At 43.8% G+C, this 16707-nt stretch overlaps 1 protein-coding gene across 9 annotated transcripts in view; it reads left to right on the forward strand.

Moving 5' to 3' along the window:
* Positions 1 to 10942: 10942 nt before the first annotated feature.
* LOC137375517 (la-related protein 1B-like) overlaps positions 10943 to 16707 on the forward strand; it is a 121158-nt gene continuing 115393 nt past the window's right edge. For 3 of the 9 annotated variants that reach the window (XM_068042882.1, XM_068042901.1, XM_068042906.1), the window contains exons 1-2: positions 11328 to 11848; positions 12611 to 13092. In XM_068042882.1, coding sequence (XP_067898983.1) covers positions 12693 to 13092 — 400 coding nt within the window. In that variant the 5' untranslated portion in view covers positions 11328 to 11848; positions 12611 to 12692. Of the gene's footprint in view, positions 11085 to 11323; positions 11849 to 11871; positions 13093 to 16707 lie in introns of those variants that run through there. The other 6 variants (XM_068042885.1, XM_068042918.1, XR_010976024.1 and 3 more) reach the window with 6 other exon arrangements.

Here is a 16707-nt window from a genome sequence, read left to right on the forward strand (position 1 = left end):
GCCTGCTTCTTTTGTTTTGAGGTAATAAGAGTGATAAATGTTGTAATTTATTGCCACACAAATTCATAGAGATTATGGAGTTACATAGATGGTATTCATAGAGCAAAGGTGGAAAGGGTACTTTCCAATGCCCAGAGCAGAAAGAGATTATTGCTTGCCTCCCATGTCCCTCCATATGTATCTCTAAATCTTTATAGACTGCTGTACCTCGTGGGAATTCTATACTCCCTAACCTGACTTTTTAAAAAGACTTTTACTTGTGCATATTGCAGCAGAAAAATCCTCCCAAATGATGGTAATCCTCCTGGAATTTTATTATGACAATATTAGTTATGATACACAAATAGAGCTAAAAAGCTTCAACACAACTGCTCTGTTGGTTGTTTTACAATATTTTCAAGTCCCCCACCCACCACCACCCACCCCCCGCCCCCAAAACCGATTCTGATCTTCAAAGCTGAATATTCAAACCAAAAACTTGATTCCTTCCTTTCAAAGTGGAATTGTCCTAGATAAGATTGAACTGTTCATTAAAGCAGAGATGTAATCAGAAATTGTTCTTAATCCTAAATGCCATTACAGGAAATATTTGTATGTTTACAACTGTTGGTTTGAGAGTTTAACATGTTACATATTTTAAAAGCTGCTGGTTAGAAGCAGACTGACACCAGACATTCTGCATAGTACTCCTGATATGAGGACATTGAGTTCTGTTACAATTACATGAATGGGGACTGAGAGTTATGGGTAATGTATTCCATTCAGTATCACTGAAATGGAATTTAGATGGCATCAATGTTTCTACAAAGTGATCAATTGTTTGTCCCCACTCCTCTCTCTGTTTCATAAAAGATCAATGGCTAAACACAATTTGTGATGCTTCTTCCATGATATTTTTATATTCACGCTCAGTCCAATTACCGACCTGTCAGTCTACTCCCGACACCTTTCATCACTTTGCTGATGATCATCAACAGTGCCACTTGCACAGCAATAACCTGCTCACTGACGCTCAGATTGAGTTCCGCCAGGGCTACTCAGCTCCTGATCTCATTGCAGCTTTGGTCCAAACATGGACAAAAGAGCTGAACTCCAGTGGTGAGGTGAGAGTGACTGCCCTTGAGATCAAGGCAGCATGTGACCGAGTATGGCATCAAGGAGCCCTCGCAAACCTGGAGTCAATGGGAATCGAGGGAAAATTCTCTGCCTAGCACAAAGGAAGTTGGTTGTGGTTGTTGGAGGTCAATCATCTCCGCTCCAGGACATCATTGCAGGAGTTCCTGAGGGTAGTGTCCTAGGCCCAACCACCTTCAGCTGTTTCATCAATGACCTTCCTTTCATCATAAGGTCAGAAGTGGGGATGTTTGCTGATGATTGCACAATGTTCAGCACCATTTGTGACTCCAGATGCTGAAGCAGCCCATGTCCATATGCAGCGAGACCTGGACAACATCCAGGCTTGGACTATTAAGTGGCAGGTAACATTTGCGCCACAGGCAATGACCATCTCAAACAAGACAGAATCTAACCATCTCCCATGATATTCAATGGCATTACCATTGCTGAATCCCCCACTATCAACATGCTGGCGGTCACCATTGACCAGAAACTGAACCGGACCAGCCACATCAATACTGTGGCTACAAAGGCAGGTCAGAGGCTGGGACTTCTGCAGCAAGTAACTCAATGCCTGTCTTCCCAATGCCTGTCCACCATCTACAAGGCACAAGTCGGGAACGTGATGGAATACTCTCCACTTGCCTGGATGGGTGCCGCTCCAACAACACTCAAGAAGCTCAGCACCATGCAGGACAAAGCAGCTCGCTTGATCAGCACCCTATCCACCACCTTCAACATTCACTGCCTCCACCACAGATGCACAGTTGCAGCAGTGTGTACTATCTACAACATGCACTGCTGCAACTCACCAAGGCTCCTTCAACAGCACCTTCCAAACCCCCAACTTCAACCACCTAGAAGGACAAGGGCTACAGATGCATGGGAACACCACCACCTGCAAATTCTCCTCCAAACCACACACCATCCTGACTTGGAACTATATCACCATTCCTTCACTGTCGCTGGGTCAAAATTCTGGAACTCCCTAACAGCACTGTTGGTGTACATACACCCCAAGGACTGCAGCAGTTCAAGAAGACAGCTCACCAACACCTTCTCAAGGAAAATTAGGAATGGTCAATAAATTATCGCCTAGCCAGCGATGCCCACTTGCCCCAAACGAATAAAAAATTCCAGGCAACATCCTCGGTAAAGCTCCTCTGTACCCTCTCTAATGTTATCACACCTTTCCTATTGTGCAGTGACCAGAACTACATGCAGTATTTCAACTGTGGCCTAACTAGTGTTTTATACAGTTCCAGCATAACCTCCCAGCTCTTATATTCTATGCCTTGGCTAATAAAGACAAGTATCCTGTATGCCAACTTGATCAACTTATCTACCTATGCAGCAATCTTCATGGATCTGTGGACATGCGCTCCAGAGTCCATCTGTTCCTCTACACTTCTTAGTATCCATTTATTGTGTATTCCCTTGCCTTGTTAGCCTTCCCCAAATACATTACCTCACACTCCTCTGGATTGAATTCCGTTTGCTCACCTGACTAGTCCATTAACATCTTCCTGCAGTCCACAGCTTTCTTTTTCATTATCAACCACACGGCCAATTTTTGTATTGTCCGCAAACTTCTTAATCAAAACCCCTACATTCAAGACCAAATTGTTGATATATACCACAAAAAGCAAGGGACCTAGTACTGAGCCCACCGCAACCCCACTGGAAACAGCCTTCCAGTCACAAAAACACCCATCCACAATTGCCATTTGCTTCCTGCCTCTGAGCCAATTTGGCTCCAACTTGCCATTTTGCATTGAATCCCATTACTTTCATGACCAATCTGCCATGTGGGACCTTATCAAAAGCCTTGCTAAAATCGATCTGGACGACATCAAATGCATTATCCTCATTGACCCTCCTTGCTACTTGCTCAAATAGTTCAATTATGTTAGTCAGACACGATCTTCCCTTAACAAAGCTGTGCTGACCGTCTCTGATTAATCTGTGTCTTTCTAAATGAAGATTTATGCTATCCCTCAGAATTTTTTCCAATAGTTTTCCCCCTACCAAGGTTAGGCTGACTGGCCTGTAATTACTTGATCTATCCCTTTCTCCCTTTATGAACAATGGTACAATGTTAGCTGTCCTCCAATCCCCTGACAGCACGCCTGTAGTCAGAGAAGATTGAAAAATGATGGTCAGAGCCTCGGCTATTTCTTCTCTTGCTTCCCTTAACAGGGAAATATACATTTTGTCCGGGCCTGGGGATTTATCCACTTTCAAAGGGGCGGCACAGTGGTTAGCACTGCAGCCTCACAGCTCCAGGGACCCGGGTTCGATTCTGGGTACTGCCTGTGTGGAGTTTGCAAGTTCTCCCTGTGTCTGCATGGGTTTTCTCCGGGTGCTCCGGTTTCCTCCCACAAGCCAAAAGACTTGCAGGTTGGTAGGTAAATTGACCATTATAAATTGTCACTAGTATAGGTAGGTGGTAGGGAAATATAGGGACAGGTGGGGATGTTTGGTAGGAATATGGGATTAGTGTAGGATTAGTATAAATGGGTGGTTGATGGTCGGCACAGACTCGGTGGGCCGAAGGGCCTGTTTCAGTGCTGTATCTCTAATCTAATCTAATCTAAAATCAAAGCTGTTAAACCCCTTAATACTTACTCACTATGTCAATTTCATCTAATATTTCACATTTCTCCTCCCTAATTGCAATATCTGTATTGTCCCTCTCTTCTGTGAAAACAGACACAAAATATTCATTAAGAACCATACTAATATCCCCCGCCTCCACACACAAGTTGTCCTTATGGTCCCTAATATGCCCTACTCTTTTCTTCGCTATCCTCTTGCTCTTTATGTATTTATAAAAAATCTTTGCGTTTTCCTTGAATTTACTTGCCAATATTTTTTCATGCCCTCTTTGCTTGCTCTGAACCCTCACTATCTCTTTCTTGAATGCCTCTCGCTGATCTGCCACTGATTTACCTTCAATTTTAGCTGTTTCCAGTCCACTTGAGGTAACTCACATCTCAGCTTAGGAAAATTAGTTTTTCTCCAGTTGAGAACTTTTATTTCTGGTCTATCTTTGTCCTTTTCTATAACTACCCTAAACCTAACTAAATTATGATCACTTCCACCAAGTGGTCCTCAACTGATACCCCTTCCACCTGCCCACCTTCATTCACTAAAACTATGTCCAGAACCGCCCCTACTCTTGTTGGGCTTGCTACTTACTGGCTAAAAAGGTTCTCTTGAATACATTTTGTTACAAAAGTGCTTCCATTTTTTTATATTTTTTGAGCGCTTGTGTTTTCTAATTGTGGAGATGGATTCATTGGAAGATCAAAGTGATTCCATAGATGCTGGACTTTTTTTAAAGGGTCACTGGAAGGACTCTGTTTAAAAACATTTACTGGATGTCACATATCTTCAGCTAAGTAACCAACAGGTGCCTTCTGACTATGGGAGTTGTTTACAAGAGAAGTGACATGTCAGGATTTATGATGCTCAAGAGTGGATTCCATTTTTGAATACTGTTGAGTCAGGTGGATTTGTAGCCTGCTGAAAGAAACACCCAGCTCATCTTTTCTCCACCTCTCCAACTCTGAGAAACCCTGAAAAAAATCCAATGTGTGATAGCTGTAACGCCTGATGCCGCATTTCTCCTGAGAAGCTTTTGGAAGATTTCCTCTCGACATCTCCTGAATGAACTGCTTCTGAAAAGATCCCAGTGGCCCATCTGCATGTACTCAGATGCTAAACTGTATGCGATCTGGAAGATTTCTGTTTTCTTCAAAAATTAACAAGTACTTTGGCCAAAGCATCTTTATTTTTCCTTTAACTAGTGTGTGCGTGTGTTGGGTATTTAGAAGGGAATATATATGTATGTATTTACTGTCACATTTCAAACTGTTTGTTAAAGCTTTGCTTCTTGATTGACTAAGTCTTGTTTCATAATAAATTAATACTTTTGTTGTTTATTAAAGAAACGCAGTTGGTAGATTTTATTCTGAAACTAAAATAGATAAGAGTATATAATTGACAACATCAGTAACTGGGTAAACATTTAAATATATGTTGTGACTTTGGAGAAGTGGAACTAGGGAAAGACAGTGCACTCCTCCCGCCTTGGTCGTAACAATTTTAAGAATTCTGCTCCCTCGGTGCCTTTGACGCTATTTCTATCCCAGTTCATATAAGGATAGTTGAAATCGCCCACTATTGCTGACCTGTTATTTTTCTACTTTTCAGAGTTTGCCTACATATTTGCTCTTCTATCTCCCTATCTTTGGGGGTCTATAGTATACTCCTAGTAGTAAGATTTCTCCTTTTTTAATTCTTCAGTTCAACCCATATGGCCTCACTTGATGATCCTTCTACCATATCAACCCTCCTCACAACTATAATTGTTTCTTTAATCAATAATTGTGACCCACCACCTCCTTTTTTATCCCACCCTCCTCTCATCTACAAAACCTGTAACCAGGAATGTTAAGCTGCCATTCCTGCCCTTCTTTCAGCTATGTCTCAGTAATAGCTATAATATCCCATACTCTCACTTATTAATCTGTGCTCTCAGCTGATCTGCCTTATTCCCTAGAATTCTTGCATTGAAGTATGTACCATTTACCATTACTCCCTTGTTGTCTATTTTCTAGCCTTTATTTCTTCTGCCTTCCAAACCTGCTTATTAATTTTCTGCCTTCCATTTCCAACTTTTCTTCTCTCCCTTCTGAATCTACTCTCAGGTTCCCATCCCCCTGACAAGCTAGTTTAAACCCTACCCAACAGCATAGGCAAACCCCCTCAAGGATACTGGTCCCACTCCTGTTGAGCTGCAATCCGTCTGATTTGTAGAGGTCCCACCACCCCCAGAAGCACTCCCAATGCCTCAGGAATCTAAAGCCGTCCCTCCTGCACCATTTCTCCAGCTACGAGACTATCAGCTCGATCTTCCTATTTCTGCGCTCACTAGAATTTAGTAATCCAGATTACTAAACAGATTACTACCTTTGAGGTCCTGCTTTTCAATCTCTCTACTACCTCCCTAAACTCTGCCTTCAGGACCTCATCTCTCTTTCTGCATATGTGATTGGTGCTAATATGGACTATGACTTCTGGCTGTTCACCCTCCCTCTCAGAATGTCCTGTACCCTCTCAGTGACGTCCTTGACCATGGCACCATGGAGGCAATATACCATCCTGGAGTCACGTCTGCGACCGCGGAGGTGCCTGCCTGTCGCCCTCACTATCGAATCTCCTACCACCATTGCTTTTCCACTCCTTTTCCTCCTCTACTGTGCATCTGAGCCACTCATGGTGCTATGCATTTGGCTCTGCCTGCATTCCCCAGAGGAACCATCACTCTCACCAGTATTCAGAACTAAATACCGGTTGGATCCCTGCCCCGCCTGCCTGGTCCTCCTTGTCCTTCTGATGGTTACTTATTCCCTCTTTACCTGCACATTTTTAAGTTGTGGGTTGACCATCTCCAGAAAAGTGCTATTCACAAAGCTTACAGCCTCGCAGATGCCTGTAGTGAATCCAGTTGCTGCTCAAGCTCCAAAACCCAGAGCTTGAGCTGTTCTAGCTGATAACACTTCCTGTACATGTGGTAGTCCAGGCCACAAGAAGTGTCCAGGATTTCCCACATGGCACAGGATGTGCATTCCACAGAGCTGAGCTTCCCTGTCATGCCTTACTTTCTATACTATTAACTAGAAACACTTGCCAGCTACTCACAAATTTGTTCCTTCCCTGGTTAGGACATCACTACAGCTGTTTTGTAGGTATTGCTTTTGTTGTCGGAGATTTAGTTGGAGCTGTCTCCCCTGTTTTAACTCCTCGATTGCTGTGTTCAGTTGCTGCTGTCGCCACAGCCTGCGAATCTCTGCAATAAAAATGTCTCCCTCCTTACCTGATTAATGCCTCTAGACTTTGGCTGTCAGGTCTCACACTCTCCTGCTCCCTCATTCGGACCGCTCCATGTTTTGTAAAGCCCAGCTCTTTCCTCACTGTGCCAAATTCCTTCACTCACACCTAAAATTCTGTAATCTTTTAGGACGGAGGTTTGTCCCCTAATCTCTGGGTACAAATATATAGGAAATTCCAAGCCTAGCTCTGTCCTGTAGGTGGTACAAGCATGATTGACTGCAACCAACTGTATTGTAAAATTCCAGACATGCCAACTGTTGTGAATTTATTGTGAGAGATGTGATTTCTAAGTAAAATTAAGCCTCATTCATGATCTTGTGATAGTCCTCTGAAATCTCACGATTTCTGGCAGGCATTCAAAATGACCAGTGATAAAGGGTTGGCTGTGGATTGCACCAATTATTAAGGTGGGCAGTCCAAGCACTGACCAATAGGAGACGAGCAGAAGGTTTCATCATGTCAATCATCAAGTGTGGCCCAATGATGGTGGTTAAATTGCTGTTCCTTTACTGAGGTCATCAAGCTGTGCCATGGAGCAGTGAGAGTGGAGTTGTTGATGGGAGTGGGAATAATACGAGAGAGAGGGAGAAAGATGGAACCGGGTAGCTCTGAGCACCAGCAGTGGCCTTATGAGTTTGTTTTGGCTCTAAAGTAATGAACTCTCCTTTTGTCATTGGCACCAGCTAGGAAACATATTTGGGGCCCGGGCCGTGCCTAACCTCTCATCACTCGTCCCCGATAGCCTTCTCGCCATGAATCTCCAGTGTCAGCCGTCCCTCCTTGCAAGCTCCCCAGGCTACGGCTCAGGGGATTCAGGTGGCTCTGAATCACAGAAGTGTTACAGCACAGAAGGAGGCCATTCGGCCCATCTTATCTGTGCCACTCCCCAGCCTTCTCCCCATAGCCAGGCGGTCTTCATTTTCAGATAACAATCCAATTCCCTCTTGAATGCCTCGATTGAACCTGCCTCCACCACGCTCTCAGGCAGTGCATTCCAGATCCGAACCATTCACTATGTGAAAAAGTTTTTCTTCATGTTGCTATTGCTTCTTTTGCCAATTAACTTAAATCTGTGCCCTCTTGTTCTCGATCCTTCCACCAATAGGAACAGATTTTCACGATCTACCTTGTCCAGACACTCATGATTTTGAATTCCCCTATCAAATCTCCTCCCAACCTTCTCTTCTCCAAAAACAATCCCAACTTCTCCATTCTATCCACGTAACTCATCCCTGGAACCATTCTCGTGAACCTTTTCTGCACTCTCTCCAATGCCTACACACCTTTCCTAAAGTGTGGCGCCCAGAACTGGAAGCAATACTCCAGTTGAGGCCGAAACAGTGTTCTATACAAGTTTAACATAACTTGCTTTGGGCCCCAGCTATTCACAATATATATCAATGATTTGGATGTGGAGACTAAATGTATTATTTCCAAGTTTGTTGATAACACAAAACTAGGTGGGAATGGGAGTTATGAGGAGGATGCAAAGAGGTTTCCAAGGGGATTTAGATAGGTTAAGCGAGTGGGCAAGAGCATGGCAGATGGAAAATAATGTGGAAAAATGTGAAGTTATCCACTTTGGTAGGAAAATCGGAAATGCAGAGTATTTCTTAAATGGTGAGAGATTAGGAAGTGCAGGAAGGGACCTGGGTGTCTTTGTTCAAGTCACTGTAAGCTAACATGCAGGAGCAGCAAGCAATTGTGAAGACAAATGGTGTGTTGACCTTTATTGCAAGAGGATTTAAGTACAGGAGTAGAAATATCTAGCTGCAATTGTATAGAGCCTTGGTGAGACCACACCTGGAGTATTGTGTACAGTTTTGGTCTCCTTACCTAAGGAAGGGTATACTTGCTAAAGAGGGAGTGCAGCAAAGGTTCACCAGACTAATTCCTGGGATGGCAGGATTGTCCTATGAGGAGAGATTGAGAAGGCTGGGCCTGTATTCTCTAGAGTTTAGAACAATGAGAGGTGATCTCATTGGAACATACAAAATTCTTACAGGGCTCGACAGGGTAGATGCAAGAAGGATGTTTCCCCTGGGTGGGGTTCTAGAACCAGGAGACAGTCTCAGAATAAGGGGTAGGCCATTTAGGACTGAGATGAGGAGGAATTTCTTCACTCAGAGGGTGGTGAATCTTTGGAAATCTCTACCCCAGAGGGCTGTGGAGGCTCAGTCATTGAGTATGTTCAAGACAGTGATTGATAGATTTCTAGATATTGAAGGCATCAAGGGATATGGGGATAGTGCGGGAAAATGGCATTGAGGTAGAAGATCAGCCATGATCTAGTTGAACGGCGGAGCAGGCTTGAGGGGCCTATTGGCCTACTTCTCCTCCTATTTCTAGTGTACTCTATGCCCCTATTAATGAAGCATAGGATGCTGTATGCTCTATTAACTGCTCTCTCAACCCATCCTGCCGCCTTCAATGATTTATGCATATATACACCCAGGTCCTTCTGCTCCTGCAGCCCCTTTAGAATTTCACTCCTTATTTCATATTGTCTCTCCGTGTTCTTCCTCCCAAAATGAATCACTTCACATTTCTCTGCATTACATCTGCCACTTGTCTGCCCATTCCACCAATCAATTTCCTTTTGAAGTTCTACACCATCCTCCCCACAGTTCACAATGTTTCCAAGTTTTGTATTATCCTCAAATTTTGAAATTGTGCCCTGTACATCAAGGTCTAACTCACTAATTTATATCACTAACAGCAAGGATCCTAACACTGACCCTTGGGGAACTCCACTACAAACCTTCCTCCAGTTCGAAAAATATCCATTAAGCACTACTGTTTCCTGTCACTCAGCCAATTGCACATGCATGTTGCTATTGTCCGTTTTAATCCATGAGCTATAACTTTGCGCACAAGTCTATTGGGTGGCACTTAACTGTTCAGATGAAAGGTCATTGACCTGCAACGTTAACTACACTTGGCCTCTCAAGCCTGCTGTCATTCAATAAGATCATGGCTGATCTGATTGTAACCTCAACTCCACATTCCCACCTACCCCCAATAGCCTTTCACCCCCTTGCTTATCAAGAATCTATCTACCTCTGTCTTAAAAATATTCAAAGACTCTGCTTTCACTGCCTCTTGAGGAAGAGAGTTCCAAAGATTCATAACCCTCTGAGAGAAAAGAATTCTCATTTCTGTCTTAAATGGGTGACTCCTTGACCCCTAGTTCTTGATTCTCCCACAACAGGAAACATCCTTTCCACAACCACCCCTCAGAATCTTATAAGCTTCAATCAAGTCACCTCTTACTCTTCTAAACTCCAGAGGATACAAGCCTAACCTGTCCAACCTTTCCTTGAAAGACAACTCACCCATTCCAGGTATTAAGTCTAGCAAACAAAAGTGCTGGAAATACTCAGCAGGTCTGGCAGCATCTGTGGAGAGAGAAGCAAAGTTAACGTTTCAGGTCTGTGACCTTTCATCAGAACCCCTCTATTAGTCTAGCAAACCTTCTCTGAACTGCTTCCAACGCATTTACGTCCTTCCTTAAATAAGGAGACCAATACTGTACACAGTTTCACTCTGGTTCTCTCCACAGATGCTTCCAGACCTGCTGAGTATTTTCAGCACTTTCTATTTCATGATTGATCATAACTGATAAGTAGTTTTTAAAAATTGTAAAGCATTTTCAGACGCATTAATACAGTTTCTGTATAGAGCTCTGACCTGTTGGAGATTAAATATGCCACTAATAAGGTTTGTGGACCATCTGTCAATCTATATTGGTTTATATTTGGAAATTTTTTTTTGAACCAAATCTCGATTTTTAAGAGTTTTTCACTTGATTTATGTGGTGGGCGTGTCTACAATTCTGTTCGATGAAAAACAAATTACTGACCACGTAAAATGACCAGTGGTACAACTGTTGAGAAATTGTCTACGAAATGAACATTCAGCAGAAACATACTGCTCCAGATTTTGGTTCCTTTAATGGTCTCGATTTTGCAGTGGAGGATATGAGCACGCCTATCAAAGTCGTGTGACGAATTGTATGAAGCCGATTGGCAGGAATGTAGGGAAAATTCAAGTTACATTTTTAAAAGGTACGATTGAGCTCGGCCTTGTTACTTTGGATTCATTAAATAAGAGACATAAGTATTTGCGAAGGCACTTCAGAACAGACTGCGCATGCGGCTTCCTCTTACGTCAATCACAGCAAGATGGACACGTACTTCCGGCGGCGTGTATTGTCAGCCGGCTGATTGCGGGAAGGGTAAACACGCATGCGTTATCCCGCCCCTTTCCATCAGCTCCTCCCACCTCCAAATCCCTGGGACGGGGAAAGGAGGAAAAAAAAACACACGCAGTAACTAATACGCAGGCGCAGTGCTATTTCCAAACTGTCGGTTAATATGGTGGGGGGAAAGCAAGTGTCAACTTAAGCAAATGGAAGCGGGTAGAGATCTGGCGAGTACAGTAAGAATTAGAGTACTCATTGTATAAGAAGAGGCTGATCTTGGGCGGTCTCGGAGGGAGAGGGTGAGCAGAGAGGCGAGCGAGTGGAGGCTGGCGTTGGAACCACGTTTGTTGCAGTGCTGGTGCGCTCGAGTTCGAAGGGGAGCGACTTGTCCTTTAGTCCACCATATTGCTCTGGCTCGTGTTCTCCTGGTTCCTGCTTTTAATTTACTTGTTGTTTCTTCTGCTCCACGAGTTGGAATTTTCCTGTAAGAGGGAAACGCTTTTTCGTTTTTTTACCCCCCGAAAAGAAATTCCGCTGAGACATTCGACCTAAAATAGCAAACACATTTTCCCTCTTGGGATTTTTAAGCGACTTGGGAGACCGTGTATTTTTAGGTCCCGAGCGAAGGTAAGAGAAGTAGGAGGCGGACGTTGCGCTCCATATTGATGGGCCGGTGCGTGGCATTGCACTGACCCCGCGTTTATGAACTGACCGTTATAGAATCCTCAGGTTTAAATTCTCTCGCATGTTTTCAGTCTTTTTAAAAAAAAAATTTCCACGGGATCTAGGGAAGGGAAAACAAACAATAAACAAGGCCTGTTTCCACAGTAACAGCTGTGTGCCGTAACAATGGTGTGAAACGCGCGGCGGCCTGGGCCAGCGGAGCGCTCCCGAAGCCCGGGGTGGGTGAGCGGGCGGCGGCCACGTCAGTGTGAAGCACAGCGCTGTTCGCACGTGGTCGGCGAGAGCGCTTTAACCGGCTGATCAAACGCTCATATTTCCTCCTCCCCTACCCTCCAACAGCCACCCATTCCTCCTGAGGGGAGGTGAGCAATAGGACACGTGGTCTTTACACCGTTTAGACCGAAAGAACTAATATATTTTATTACCTTGAAATATATATTCTGCACCCGCCCCACATACTTGGCTTAAAGTAACATTGGAGCAGCTGTTTGCTTATACACCGGAATGACTGTGCGTGACTGACTTTTGTTCCCTTCTCTCATCTGTTTCTTTCTCTTTCACCCCCTCCATTTTTAAATCGCCCTAACTTTGCCCTTGTTCGGGTGTCGGGCAAAAGGTCCACGGTCTTTTAATCCCAGTTCCCGTGGGATTTTAAAGAAATGAGGAATACTTTTTAATTGTCCATTTTATATTTTAATTTGACAGTAAATCGTGATTATTTTAAAGCAAATTATTAGAGAGCGGAAAAGGGGAGCGTGAATTCGAGACCGGCCCAGCCGTTCAGCATATGATGGCCACCGAGGTTGAGTCCCCCATGCTTCAGTCCACGGATCACGACATGTCTCTTCAGCCGTCGGGTAGCAGCAGCGGCAGCTCTCAAGAAGAGCCGGTGACCCGTGACCACTCCATATCGTTGTCGGCTTCGAGAGCAGACGAGGACACGGACTGCGGCCTATCGGCGAGGTTAGAGGCGCAGCCCGGAGACCGCAATCAGTCCGAACAGCGGCGTGGTCCCCTGGAGGTGGCGACCGACGCCGAGAATAAGGAAAACGACCAAACCCAGATGGAGTCGGCGGAGAAATCGCAGAAAAAATTCACCGAAGCGCCACCTCCTAAAATCAACCCCTGGACCAAGAAGAAAAACATGGTCACTGTCAACAACATGAATGTCAGCAGCCAGGAGACAGGTTTGTGCACGGGATCTGTATTTAAAATCTGACTGAAGGTTCTTTTGAAGGAAAACTGCAAGGTGACAGTCAAGTGGCGACAACCTTAATTTTTCCAATCACCTATCGTTTGCTACGTAAACATCAGGAAGTAATGATATAGTAATAGTTTGGGAAAATCAGCACTATAACAAGTTGGCATGTATCCATTTTAAAACGAACTGAACAGTTTCTTGATATGTGTTTTGACATCGAGTGGACTGTCTGCCTTTCGGTGTGGTGAAATATATAAATGATAATTGGATTAGTTTGTAGCCCACGTGCCTCTGAGTGTTATTTCTTTTAATCTGGATATAGTCCATGTTTTCATACTGCTGCCATATTGGTAAGTGTCATTCATCCATTTTATTTACATGAATGGGCATCAGATTAAGCAAATCTCTAAGATGTGGTCTGTTTGCACTGGCAGCCTGGAGTGAAATCTATCCATAATTATTTCATTTTTAAATGGAAGAACTGGTCTTACTATAGTGATGCCGACCGTTGCTGCAAAGTTGCTGGCAAGGAAGGACGTCGGTCGGGAAACTGCAAATCTATTCCTGGCGATTAAATCAAATTTATTTTTAGTTTGACAGGACTTGTGTACATGATCATTGTCGACCCACTCTTGCTACCACGAGTAGCTTTGTAATGATGGACTCGAAAGTTTCATTAACCGAGATCAAGATCAAAGCGGCTTTACCCATAATCCTACTGGAAGAAAACGTGGTGGCTTTTCTGTGAACGTGAACAATATTTAGATTTTCTAAAAGAATATATCTATGACTTACAAAATTTTAGGAAAATATAGATTTGAGTTGAATTTCTCCTCCCTGCACCCTCCCCCCCCCCCCCAACCAATTGTCAAATAATCAGTTTCGTGGTGGGGGGGGGGGCGGCGGGGGTGGTGACTGCTGCAAGTGGCTGAATCTGCTGATGAGAGCATACTCAGGATTGCAGCGCAGTTTGAATGATGCCTATTCTACACCCCCCCCCCCTCCCCATTTCGGATCAAATTAAATCTAGCACGTACAGTGCGACTGCAAGCAGGCAGCGTTACATGGGAGGAAATCGGGTATTGTAATGTTTGACGAAGGTGAGAGAACAGTTTTGGAATGCAGTACTGAACCGGCTGTGCCTGATATCAGAAACTGATATTTAAAATAGTAGTAGGCATACGCTTAATTGTTAAAACCTGACTTGCTTCTGTCCAGCTGTTTGTGGCAAATATGTCTGGCCAATATCAGTACCCTTGCCATGCATGATGTGATTCATATCATTCAACACCATTCGTTTTCACTCTTTGAGTATCTTGTTCAGCAAATTTTTATTACTGAATAAATGGTTGAAAAGTTACTGAAAATGTTTAATGTCATGTAGCTAAATTGAATCTACTGTTAATGTTGAAAGTTACAAGAAAGTGAAAATAATGGTGCAGTGACCTACTTGCAGTGCATTGCTATATGTTGTCCTGGTGGCATTGTAAAGCAAGTTAGATTTGCTATTGGAGGCAATGAAGGCCTTATTTTCTGACCAGTTATCAAATATATCCCTTTTCCCACCGATATTCTCCTTCCCTGTCCTCTCCAGAAGGCATTAAGCCTTTGGCATATTGGTACATGGTTCCTGACACATATTGCCCAAAGAGCTGCTATTTATCTGTGCGTCTTCGCAACAAGTGTAGGCTATTTGATAGAATGGCTAAGCTCAGTCCTTTTGAGTATGAAATCTTTTGGTTTCCCAACCTTATTTTGTGAAAACTTACCCTTTTTTATCACTAAATGCTTGTCCTTGTACCCTCTAAGCTGCAAAGAAGACACATGTCCTACTTAGGGTTGCAGCCAGTACACTTTGTAGCCAACCGCTAGTGGCAGGATTTTCCCTTTTTTGTGTCTATATTTTGAAGTAAATCAGGCATTTCCTGTTAGAAATTAATACTATGTTAGCTCACATTTGTGTCCATGCATTTAAAAATGCTATTTTAGGATCAGTATATTGTGGAAATTCCATTACATTTATTCTTGGGTATGAATATATTAATAGACATGTCCAAGTAAAAGCTAACAAAGTTACAAGGAAGGAATTTGTATTTAGTACTTTAGTCTAGTGGGATAGCTTTGGTTAAAAGTTTGTGTCTAATCCTCCAATGGCTCAGTTGTTTAAATGTTAGTGAAGAGCCATACAGACCAGGGAGGTTTCATATTAATTTAATTCCGAACTTGGTTGCAACTAATCTCAATCTAAGCATCCTTGGCTACAAACAGGTTTCTCATTGGTGATCACTAACCTGTGGCACAATTGAAGTGAATGAGAGGAAGGGATCAGGCTTATAACTCGTGGTCAAGTACCCTGCCAATGCCTTGGCTCTCACCTGAAAAATGGCTGCTTGCTAAGATACCAGACCATGTTTGGCACCTGTAGAATTGTACCCCATAAGATAATTAATGCTGTTCAGCAAGGTGAGAAAATTGCTGAAAAGATGGAAGGTTGGGGGGACCTTTTTCATGATTGTTCAGATTGTAACTTTAACATTGGAGTTGAAATTTCATTGGGGCTAAGGAGAATTTGACTTGTTATGCAGTGGGATGAGATTTGATTTGGACTGGAGATTAAATTGCTCCACCACCTTATTTTAAAAATTTATTTTTCTTCCCCCCTCTTTAGGTCTCCCTGCACCACCCCCCTGCCGAGAGGGCGGGCAGGCGACCTGCTCCCAGGCCTCTGCCAAAGCTGCTCTAACCAGTTGCTAGGAGGTGTGCAAGAGCATCCCAGGGTGAGTTGCCCTCAGCTTTTATTTTTTTCCCCTCACTGTTGGGAATTGGCTAACCTTTGCTATGCCTTCGCACCCTCTTTGTTACCCACCTCCCCCATTCAACTTCCACCTCCCCCCCCCCCCCCCCCCATTTGAGATTAACAACTTGTATTCATATAGCGCCCTTAATATAATAAACTGTCCAAAGGCGTTTCACAAAGGCATTATGAAACAAAATGTGACACCGAGCCAGGAGTGTCTTAAAGGAGGAAAGTGAGGTAGAGAGGCTGAGAGGTTTAGGGAAGGAGCTCCAGAGCTTGGGGCCCAGGCAGCTGAAGGAATGGCCACCAATGGTGAAGCATTTAAAATCAGAGAAGCTTAAGAGACCAGAATTAGAGGAGTGCAGAGATGCAGGAGAGTTGTGGGGCTGGAGGAGATTAGAGATGGAGGCTGGCGAGGCCATGGAAGGAAAACAAGGATGAGAATTTTAAAATCAAGTCATTGCTTAACTGGGAGCCAGTGTAGGCCAGCGAGCAGAGGGGTGATGGGTGAATGGACTTAGTACGAGTTAGGGCACAGGCAGCGGAGTTTTGGATGACCTCAGGTTTGTGGAAGGGTAGATTGTGGGAGATCGGCAGGAGTGTGGTAGAATAGTCAAGTCTGGGGGTAACAAATGCATGAATGAGGGTTTCAGCAGCAGATGAGCTGAGGCAGGTGCAGCTGTTATGGAAGTGGAAATAGGTGGTCTTAGTAATGGTGCGGATATGTGGTCAGAAGCTCATTTTGGGGTCAAATATGAAATCAGGGTGCAAACCTTTAACAACTCAACCTGTGGCCATTTGGAG

This window comes from Heterodontus francisci, chromosome 1, assembly GCF_036365525.1.
Source record: "Heterodontus francisci isolate sHetFra1 chromosome 1, sHetFra1.hap1, whole genome shotgun sequence".
Lineage (NCBI taxonomy): Eukaryota > Metazoa > Chordata > Chondrichthyes > Heterodontiformes > Heterodontidae > Heterodontus > Heterodontus francisci.